This window comes from Charadrius vociferus, unplaced genomic scaffold, assembly GCF_000708025.1.
Source record: "Charadrius vociferus isolate BGI_N301 unplaced genomic scaffold, ASM70802v2 scaffold90, whole genome shotgun sequence".
Taxonomy (NCBI): Eukaryota; Metazoa; Chordata; class Aves; order Charadriiformes; family Charadriidae; genus Charadrius; species Charadrius vociferus.
Genome location: NW_009647222.1, coordinates 3,343,784 through 3,355,269, shown reverse-complemented (window position 1 = coordinate 3,355,269; position 11,486 = coordinate 3,343,784). Strand labels below are relative to the sequence as shown.

General features: G+C 42.0%; 1 protein-coding gene across 1 annotated transcript in view; it reads right to left on the bottom strand.

The window, feature by feature from the left end:
- Positions 1-4,677: 4,677 nt before the first annotated feature.
- DERA (deoxyribose-phosphate aldolase (putative)) overlaps positions 4,678-11,486 on the bottom strand; it is a 60,901-nt gene continuing 54,092 nt past the window's right edge. Inside the window, 2 exon segments of the mRNA XM_009879760.1 lie at positions 4,678-4,877; positions 6,637-6,786. Of these exon segments, the coding sequence (XP_009878062.1) occupies positions 4,821-4,877; positions 6,637-6,786 (207 nt within the window). The 3' untranslated portion in view covers positions 4,678-4,820.

The following is an 11,486-nucleotide window of genomic DNA, read 5'->3' as shown; positions in this document are numbered from 1 at the left end:
CACCCCCTGGGCAACCTCTCGAGCAGTAAGAGCACGGGGCGGTTGGTGGAGGCGGCAGGCAGGCAAACCATCATCCATTTTGGAGTTTGGTTTCATACGACACTGTACTGTATACCTATGATGCTGATCTCCACCAGCTGAGCCTGCAAAGCTCTTTCCTCTACCCCCGTAGAGACCACAAGACTTGAAAAAACAAGTGTCATCCATTCCAGTATGGCATCCTCAGTTTGTGAACGTTCTTTAAAAAAATCTTTATTTTCACCTCAGCTAAGGAAGCAATTCTAAACTGATGCTTTTACAATTCAGTGTTTTCAAACACTCCCCGTGATTTTGGACATCTAAAACTGTTACACCTCAAGAAAGCTTTGCTTCCAGAAGACCAAATTTTCTGCAATTTCCAAGAATTAGCAATCCATGACATGTCCCCAGTGCTCAAAACAGAGCCACTTAAAACCACTAGACTCATTAGGAATGGCTAGAGCATCTTGTTGACGCCCCTTCATTGCATCGATGTTAAATTTTGTTAAAGGATATTATAACAACTTCGTCACATTTTCTCTTCTTAAGTGGTTACTGTCGGTCCTCACAGAAGGGGAAGGATCTGTAAATTGTCTAGAAGAGAGGAAGGTCTCTACAATATCGCTGGTTGCGACCTGATAGTCATCCATCACTTCCTTACTCTTGCTTTTAACGGGTGCAAGGACTGCAGCCTTTCTTGATGCTTCTTTCTTTCTTAGTCTTAACACCTCTTAACTGAGCACAGGTCTGGCTTTCTAGGAGTTTAAAAAAAATAGTCAACCAGTAATTTTACCTATGGTGTCTTTGCATCTTAAGAATACTCTTATCCTTGACTGCCCTATTAAATAAGGACTGACCAGATGAACAATTCTCTATCTTTCTCTCCTGGGCAGGTTACATCTAATTAAAAGCAGTTCCCTCCTTCTACTCCTACTGTACCCTATACATATCATCCAGATGTCAGCATTGGTAATTTCAGCAAAAGCTCACCAAGATTTGGATAAAACTTGCTTTTGCTGTTTTGTGTTTTTTTTCCCCCCAGGGGAGGCAGGGAGCCAAAATTGCAAGCAAGCAAAATAAAATTAAAAGCAGATCAGGTTTTTTCTGTCTCAGTAGCATGTGCTATGGTATATAATGCACGTTCCCTGCTTCAGAAGGGAAATGAAAGAATGAACTTATATGACTGATGAAATAAAGATATCAAAGTATTACTTGCCCCAGCTGATAAGTACACTTCACATATAATTACTATTTAATATCTTTGTTTCCTACAAACCAGAAAAAAAGCTTACCCTCTCTCCCAATTCCCTCATCTTGTAAATAAGCTGATGCAGAATCTTCTAGATTTGTAGTTTCTACTTCACTTTCTTCTTGAATTTATTCTCTTCTTTGCAAAGTAATGTGGTCTACAAAATGGAGCTATTTAAAATCCTAAATGAATAAGTGTTATAAAAATAATAAATTAGTATACAAGACTGACTTGCACAAAACATATGTTACACTCTGAAATATATTTAGACAGGAGCGCATAATTGCCTGTTCCTTTTCTAATGGCCTGAAGCACAGCGCTAAATCTGAACTTTTCCCAAAGTCTATGTAGCGACGGAGTGCTGCCCCCTCCCTGGTTCCCGACTGAGGTGAGGTCCCCATCGTCCTCCACATGCTGTCTGCAGGAGTGACAACCAGCTGCAGCACCCTTGATAAATCTCAACTGCCCCCTGACCACAGGAACTAAATAGAAGCAAACAGCCATCAGCGATGGGAAAGATGGAAGAGAGGGCAGTGGAAGTGCTGGTCAGGAAGAAGGGCAGCAAGCCTAGGAGACCACACTGTGGGCACTTCCAGTTCCCCGCAGGTGAGAGCGTAGGTCCTGCCATGCCAGCCTCTGACCTGAGCTCAAACCGCATATTAGTAGTGCCTGTATCCCCCATGTTCGGCTTTCTCATGGGCTCAGTACTGGAATAAGCCCAGTGACGCTTCTGGCCGCACAGCAGGGACCCAGAAGCCCCACTTCAGCTCAGCCCATGGCCCTCAACACCTCCCTGAGCTACGCTGCAGGAGTGCCGGTCTCCATCCCTGCCTCTGGGATGGACCTCAGACCTGCACTGTTGGTAGCTGTCTCCTGGATGGGCCCCTTGGACATGCCTTGTCCTGTGTCGCCAGCCCAGTCCCCTGTTGCTCCTGATGGGAACCCCCAGCCCAGGTTCATCCCCTCGCATCACTTAGGGCTGTCAACAGACCAGCACCTGGCTGGTACCAGCAGCTTCTGTAGAAGTGTGAGACGAGGCTCTGGGTCACGCTGGGGGTCCACTACCACAGACAATATGAATACAACTCACCTGAGTCACAGAGAAGTTAACAAAGACAACCAGTCACTGCACCACTGAGCTTTCTGCTTGTTCCTTGAAAAAATACCCCTAAACCAGAATCATTTTTATTTGAATGTATTTACTGATTCTGTTACTTTTGCATTATTTCTTTCTTTCCCCCAAAATTTACAGTTTTCAACAGAAATAATGTTTAAATTACTTTCCAATCCAGCTTCTCCCATAACACTGCTTGGCTTGGAGTCGCACAGTATTTCACATCAGCGCGTTTGTGATGTTCATGGAAAAGGAAAGCTGCTATCTTCAGCTTTTCAGGAAGACAAACCTCTCCCTCCACAAATGGAGCCTGTTCCCTCTGAAGCAACGTAACCAGCAGCAGCCCATGTGCGCATCAAAACAAAGCATTTCAACAGAAATATAATATATAATAATATAATAATTCCTCCTGGCAAGTTCATTAATCGACACGTAGCCCCTGTGGAAACAGTGAGGTTGTTCTCAGAGGTACTCACGTTAAATAGTTAGGTGGCAAAGTTGGACCTTCACTAATTTTAAGGAACTACACAAACTCCTTCACTTAGAAACTAAAGCATCTCCAAGAAACAGCTTTTACCTTCACCCTAAATGTCCAAAAAGATAACCACCACCACCAAAGCGTACTTTGCAAGTGAGGCGAATCTTTTTGTCACAAAGGTATTGAAATACACTCTAACATTTATATGGCCAGAGCTACACAGCAGCAAAATCCAGTGTGCGGGTGCTGGGAGGGCATGGCAGAGGGTCAACCTGGCAAGCACCCGGTGGGACCAGACTTCGTATCACGGGCTCCATATTTCTGAAAGCTCAGCAGCAGAATTTGCCTCTAAATACACAAACAGGCACTCTATTTTTCCTTCAAGAAACTGGCAGTGAAATCAGAAGGAAAACTCATGGCAAAAAAGGCCACTTTCCAGGAAAACAAACGTGTGAAAGTATAGTCACAGCTCAGGCTCATTTTCTGAGTTTGAGACCTAAACCAGAAAAAAAGGCAGAGAGCCTGGGATTAACTACTGCCTGGGAAATCAAGGCCTATCTTTAGTACTGAGCACTGCATATAGGATTTTGCTTTCTGTATATGTTGTTTCTCTGATATTTTCTTTTCCCTATTCAGTTTTCCTGTCTGTCCAAGGTGTTTTGTAGAGCGCTAGTGATTCAGGTGGTATAACCAGATAAATAACAGAGTTATTATCTTTATGAAGCACAGATCTCTTTGTAATAAATGTACCTTGTAGCTTGATTTACAGCAAAATCCTCCTCCTCTTACTTCCCTGATGAGACCTACTTAAGTCAGTGAGACTAGTCATGATGATAAGATAATTAAGTTTTTAGTACAACTCTGGTTAGTGAGCAGAATGCAGTTCTGAAATAATGAATCTACTAGCTCCAGTCTGATATTCAAAAGGTGTTGATGATTTCAGTATTACTCTTAATGTGCTCTGAGAAAAGTACCTTTTACATTAAAGCTGTAAACCCTGTAAAGGACACAATTCAAATCACCTTTCAAATTAAAGAATTGCTTTTAGAATGGCAAAGTTGAAGTTCAGCCAGCACAGCAGTGACACCTGCAAACTGACAGTCAAAGCCCCCTATATTAAAATGGAAAGATTTGCATGAATGTGTTTTAAAATGACAGGAGACAGGAATGGGAGCTTCTAAGCAAGTTAGACTAAAATTTTAAGAGTGAAATGCCTAAAAATAGGCCCCTGAATGCATAGTTAGGCACCTATATAGATGCTGCTTGATTTTCAGTTGTTCTGATCACCCAGAGCTCCCATTAACTTCAGGAGCAACTGTGGATACTCAGCTGTTCTAGAAATCAAGCCACCTTTATTCAAGGGTCTAAATATGGATGTCTGTGCCCAAGTTTGGGGCAAAAAATACAAAAAAAAAAGATTTTTTGCTACAGAGACATTTTATAAAAGAAAGTAATAGCCAAGTTTCATTTTCTCAGGTTACAATGCTTGAAACTGAATCAACATAACAATTAATAGTGCAACACATCTGTAGCAGAAGATTTTGTCTGAGGTGAATGGAAAGCTATTCCAAGATCCGTAGTTCTTAATTAGCAATCTGAAATATTCCATAGATATTTCATATTCTGTGACTGCAAAGTGTTACCAGGCCACCTAAATCTTTTTCATAGTATTTCAGTGTTGCCATTAATAAGCTTTTCAGTCTGGTCTGAGGAAGACTTTGCAAGATTAACTTTGCAAATCTGTAAGTATTAACTATTTAACTATTTCAGAATTACCATTTTTTCTGCTTTTGGATCAAGTACAACCAGCAGACTTGAGCATATTTTTAAATACTATAAAATATCAAGAAGGGAGAATTAGGCCTTTAATTCTATCATATGCACTTGGTTGTCAGAAGACTTCTGAATGCTGTTTGCTTAAAGACCTCTTTTGTAAAAGTAATCCTGAGTTGATTTTGTGTCTAAGCCATTGCCAGGTCATGCTGAAGTGCATAAGAGCCAGTCACATGATAGAAAATCTGCAAGAAAAAAGAAAATTTATGACGGAATTATATATGACTATAAATCTAAAAGTGTCAAGGAAGTAACAAATTAAAGGCATGCCAGATGAAGATGATGGATATTGGTTTGTGTATATGTGTGCGTGCATAAAATATGATGTAATATACCTTTATATATTTGTTTATAGGATCTGAACTAAGGGCTCTTGCTGCTTTGCTTGGAAAAAAAGAAAAGAGCAAAGACTCTTGTCGCTTTTAACTAAGCTTTCAAAAAGAGGTAGAAGACAAAGCTTTACTCTCACTCTAATCTGATTTTGACGATTTCAGTATTGTTTTGTGATATTCAAAGTATCCAAAATTGCTTATGCTTTTATATGACTCATTTCAAACTATTCTTTTAACTGCCATGTCTTGGGGTGGGGGAGTGTTCTCCCCATTTTCTATGTACGTTTGGGTTTTTTTTTAAATACCTGTTTGTTTATTTAATATAATGATTGGGACATTTTATCTTACATGTTTTTAGATGGCACAGTATAGCAGAGTTTTGGTCATGACTGGGGCATTTGTGCAACCCCTGGCAGATAAAAGGATGCCACCCTTAAGAAATCAGAACAAATCGTGTGACAGTCACTGGCTGTGTTGTAGGACTCAGCAGTGATGGCAGTAGCAACAAGAAAGGTCATGCTGCTTCGTCACGACCAGGGACATAATTTTAGGCCAAGAGTGCGGCAGAGGCAGGCTGGCAATGAAGCAAACCAATATTATTCTCATTGCAGGAGTGAGCCAGGGGTTTTCAACAGTCATGAATATTCACCTGACGTCTCTCAGCTGTTCTATATTTCTTAAGACATGTCAGTATTTCAGTTGCTAGGAAAGGTGGGAAAGTGAACAGATTGGTGCTTTTTTTCTCCCCCAAATCCCCTACCATCTCATGTTGTCCCACCAGCAGCAACAGCACAAAGACCGTCGGACTTTTTTCTTGGTTAAAGCTTACATCACTTCATCTTCTGGGTTTAATGAACGTGGGAGTGAAGTTCAGCAGCCCTAATGGTTCAGTAGTTCCTATGACACTACACTGTTCTCAACTATGCTGTATCCTTCGGGGTTGATACCCTGTGGCACTGAGGTAGGTCAGGGGTAGACAGGTCAGAACCCTTCTTCCCACCAGGAACTACACATTGCCACTGCACCTCATACACTATTTGTCTGCCAGAAAACACAGCAACCAGCCTGCACAGAAAGAAAAGCAATTAGAAAAATGAGGCTTTGTAGGAGGCAATTGCTTTTCTTCCCCAGAAAATAATCAATGTGTAAAAACTTCTCTATCAGCAGTATCAGATGCGGGATGAGACGTGACTTTCACCACAGCATGGAAATATATTGTGAACAGTTCCAGCACAGTGACACAAAGAGTCTGTGCGATATTTTGAGGGTCAGCTGAACTGACAACAGCTAGGCACGCAGGGGAGTGCACTACCGTGCATTTGCAAAAGACTCCATATATGTACAAACTGAGCCTCTTTGCTCACTGCATTGCAGACCTGGCCCAGGCAATTGTCAGCTGCTGGAATATCAGAGTCCCAGATGTCTGTAATAACAGGCCAAATTTAAAGAAATACTGGGCTGGAGGTGAACCTGTCATTAATAATGAATTAGTTGGATGTTCTATTGTCTTTTAAACAGCACCAAAAAGCATATTCTGCAAAAACCAGTAAGCCAGCATGTTTAGAAAGATTACTTTTTATCTCCACCAAGCCGAAAACAGTTAACAACTAACCTGTTTCTCAATGTCTTCCAGCAAACTACTGGCACCCAGGCGGAAGAGCTCTGGTGTTAGCCATTGCACTCCCAGTTCCTCCTTCACCAGCATAAGCCAAGTAATAGCTTCTTTTGCCGTCCGAATGCCCCCAGCAGGTTTAAATCCAACCTTTATATAAAAAAAAAAGAAGTGCAATACCCATTTCCATTCATCAGCAACCCCAGAAGAGCAATCAGCATCTGTACACCTGCAGTCTCAAAGTGCCTGTGGTGTATGAAACAACTCTACTCAGTAAGTTATCTGACTGCAAACAGTAGAAACTCTGGACTAGGGCTGAGAGCTATCAAGCCATCAGTGCAAAAGATAAGATTTTCATCCCGAGGGACAGCAACTGAAGGAGTAATACGTTTGACCCCAGTGCACTTTCTCAGGAGCTGGGTTTGAGGTCTAACGGGAGTACTTTGCCTATAGCACTTATTAGGCCAAGGGACTGAGGCAGGACCTGGGATATCTGCATATCACCTACTGCCCATGTCACAATCTAACTCCAAATACACAACAACAAATACACATGCAATAATGTAACACCAAAGATGTTGAAATAAAGCACGTGAGGCAGCTGACTCATGTGGAGAGCAGTGAGGGATGGTTATGCTTTATAAAAAACCTGTGCACCACAGTTGTACATGATTGGGCTGTACCTTCAAACCTATCAGAGGTTTAATTTTCACTAAAATTTTCCAAATGGGAATTAAATTAGGTCTGTCTTTACCAAAAATGGAAAGTTTTGTGCTTCACAGGAACTGCAAAACATCTCTCCCAACACATGCTGGATACGCTATCAGTCACTTGACGTGAGATACATGACATATTTGGTCAGGTGAACTGCCATGTATGTAGAGGTACACATGCCAAAAACCCCTGTCTTCGAGGTAAAGCATGTCTTGAATCCCATGATCAACCTGCTGTGCAGAGCCAGCACTGAGGTGACTTGGCATGCACCCCTAATGCCAGTCTTTTGGTTATGTGCCATTTAAACACATCTCATTCTGAGACAGACCTTCTGACATGCAGCTATCAAATCCCTCGTCAAAAATTTTGTCACCTGCATTAGCCAAAATGTTGCCATGCAGGAGCTTATTAAACCCTTGAAAAACAAGGAGAATTAGGAAAAAGTGTTTCTGAAAATAAAAAATAAAAATAATAATTTAAATCTGAACAATCTGCACAGTAGCACACAGTGATTCTTTCTACATTTCCCTCTGCCAAAAACCTTTACCTTGGGTACCCCTTCCCATCAGCGTCCTTGTGCAAGAATTATCATTCTGATTTCTGTATATACGTTCCTGAAACCTCACTGCATTAAGGATTTCTTTGTACCTTACGGATATAATAGTGGAATCAAAAAGTATCTGTTTTTAAATGTGTTTGGTATTTTTTTTTATTAGTGATTTCAGGACAAACACACAGAAAATAAATCCTTCTCTCACACTGAAGCACTATGATAACAGTATATTTCCAATAAGATTATAAAGAACAATATCAGGAAAAGCTTGATAAATTGTGTTTTTGTGGATGGATGGATGGATGGATGCGTGAGTATATGCATACATCTGTTAACACTAGATTTCCAATAGGAATTTAAACCACAGCAATGGGAAAAGCATCTTCTAGACAGTAAATTAAAATAGTGGGAATGTGTTTTCCCTCAGGAAGAGAAATTCTAATGAAATTCAAATTTAGATTTCTTCCTGGAAATATTACATCTCTTTGAGATAATCTGCAGCAAAAACAAGTAAAATAGAGTTAATAAGAGAACTAAAATCACCATACAGAATTCCTTCCCCTTTTAGCAAATTCTGAAAGCTCTTTTCTTTGCAAAAAAGCTGACAAAGACAAGCCTGTCCTCTCCTCCATTTACCAGCTTTCCAAACGGCACATCTGACTGCCATAAAAACGCAAAAAGGAAGGGGGGTTGGAATTTAATTCAAGAGCAGTACAAAGTCCAGCTACCACTTTCCTGCTGTTTCATAGCATTTCATTATTTTGCTTAATAAGTTCATCTCCTCAAGAATTTTCTCTTCACCTTATATTATTAAAAGTAATAAGTTTTTCTGGATTGGGGGTTTTCCCAACAGAAAAACCAATTTATGTATGTCCTTCAATAATGACAGGAAAAGATTATTTCCCATTATATTGCACACTTTTCATATCACCACCACAGCTTATCATTCAATAAATGTTACTCTGCAACTTGTTCCTTTCCTCGAAGAAGTTTAATTTCTGTATTAACCTGTTTTTCCCAGCCAACGCCTTGCTAGAAAGCATCCCTACAGCAGCAAAATTAGTTTGTTAAAGAAACCATTTAGAAATCTCTTTTCACTGATAATATTGTCTTCAGTTAATAAAAGCACATAAAGTCAGTTTACATCTAATTCACTGACACACACATGCACATAGACATAAGCACTCATTCTTAATAACACATTTTATACCATGAATGCATCCTTTTAAAGCAAAAGGTGAATTTAACATTTATATCCAATTATAGGTACAAAGCTGTGTTAATGCAGCAGAGCCCAATCTCTGGCACACAGCTCATGTAAGCAGCGCTGGTGCTGAGGTGAGTCAACCGGCCCCAGGGATCTGCCTCGGGTGTGCGGCAGTGATGACGCTCCCGCAGAAACAAGACTATCGGAGCTGCTCAAGTTGTTGCGTGGCAGAGAGAGATGCAGGCTGGGAAGGGAGGAGTGTGGCCAGCCCAGGGATCCACACTGGCCTCATCTAGATGACTACAGAGAGCAGATGGACACACGTCTAATCTGCTGGCATGTGCTCCTCAACCTCCAACAGCCCCTGAAGCTATCTCAGCCCCTATCCCACTGGCTCATCTCATGTCCTAACAACATACCTTGAAAGGCCACCTGCAGATGGGACAGAAGGGTGAACTGGAGAGGATGGAAGGGTGACCCAGAAATGAGGAGGGTCTTAGCTAGAGATATGGTTTCCTTCCATGAGGCTGCAGGTGAAGACAAAGCCCACTGCTGAAAACCAGCACCAGTTCTAACCAGCAGCCCCCACTTGCCTGTGGATAAAGGAGGTGAGAGGTGTCTTAAGCCTTCCTGGATAACCTCCTCCCTTCTCACTGCTTTAGCACAAGGATGGACATATGGATAGTTCATCACTGGCTCTGCCATACGCTCCCCCCTGTTCCTTACCCCTACTGACCTCACTTGACAGTGACCTGATAGATAAATGTTGTGTATCAGGACATTACGTTCTTCCAACCCCTGTCCCTCCCTTCTTCTCTCCATCCCAAACAACAGGATCCATCTGGATCTGCCTTCTTGCCCCCTTGGATAGACCCTCTGGCAGGGGAGGAAAGAGCAGAATTTATCCCTTGGGTTGCCAAAACGAAGTCAGAAAATACAGTTGTGTACACTGGACAGACTCTTGATGGCTATAAATTTGTATAACTCCACAGAGGTTTATGGGAGTATGTCAATCACCGTCAGCTTGAGATCTACCCTGTTATTAATGGAGATGACCATTTAAATACCTTAAAAGGTGAAACAAACCCCAAATCTAAATGCAGCAGGGAATGCATAAAAATTGCATGAGCTTTTAGGGAATTAAGTGATAGTTATTCAAGCGAGTAAAGCCAAAAGGGCTTGCTTTTTTTTTTTTTTTTTAAGTATACAGATACTAGCAAATCAAATGGGGAATACAATAGAGATGTCCCATTACATATTGCTCATATAGCCACGGAAGCTAATGTATGTGGATTTATAGGTTCTACATTTTGAAATTATTACAGTCTTATTTGGCAGAAAAGCCAGGAGACCTGCATGGATGAACAAGGAGCTCCTGGACACAATCAAAAGCAAAAAGGGATTGGAAACAAGGGCGGGTAGACTGGGAGGAATACAGAGGAATTGTTCGAGCAGCCAGGGATCAGGTTAGACAAGCTAAAGCCCAGATAGAACTAATTCTGGCCAGGGACATTAAGACAAACAAAAAATCCTTCTTTAAGTATGTCAGCGAGAAAAGAAAGACTAGGGAAAATGTGGGCCCTCTCCAGAAGGAAATGCAAGAACTGGTTACCTGGGACAGAGACAGAGCTGAAGTACTCAATGATTTTTTTGCCTCAGTCTTCACTGGCAGGGACTGCAGCCACGCTGCCCATGACACAGAACGCAAAGGCGAGGATTGGGAAAATGAAGAACCGCCCACTGTAGGTGAAGATCAAGTGCGAGACCACCTGAGGAACCTGAAGGTGCACAAGTCCATGGGACCTGATAAGATACATCCACGGGTCCTGAGGGAACTGGCGGATGAAGTCGCTAAGCCACTAGCCATCATATTTGAGAAGTCGTGGCGGGCTGGTGAGGTTCCTGCCGACTGGAAAAGGGCAAACATAACCCGTATTTGCAAAAAGGGAAAGAAGGAAGACCCAGGGAACTACAGGCCAGTCAGTCTCACCTCTGTGCCTGGCAAGATCATGGAGCAGATCCTCCTGGAAACTCTGCTGAGGCACATAGAAAATAAGGAGAGGACTGGTGACAGCCAGCATGGCTTCACCAAGGGCAAGTCATGCCTGACAAATTTGGTGGCCTTCTATGAAGGGGTTACAGCGGCAGTGGACAAGGGAAGAGCGACTGATGTCATCTACTTGGACTTGTGCAAAGCGTTCGACACCGTCCCACACTATATCCTGGTCTCTAAGTTGAGAGACATGGATTCAACAAATGATCCACTCAGTGGATAAAGAACTGGCTGGACAGTCGCACTCAACGAGTTGTGGTCAACGGCTCAATGTCCAAGTGGAGACCAGTGATGAGTGGCATTCCTCAAGGGTCAGTACTGGG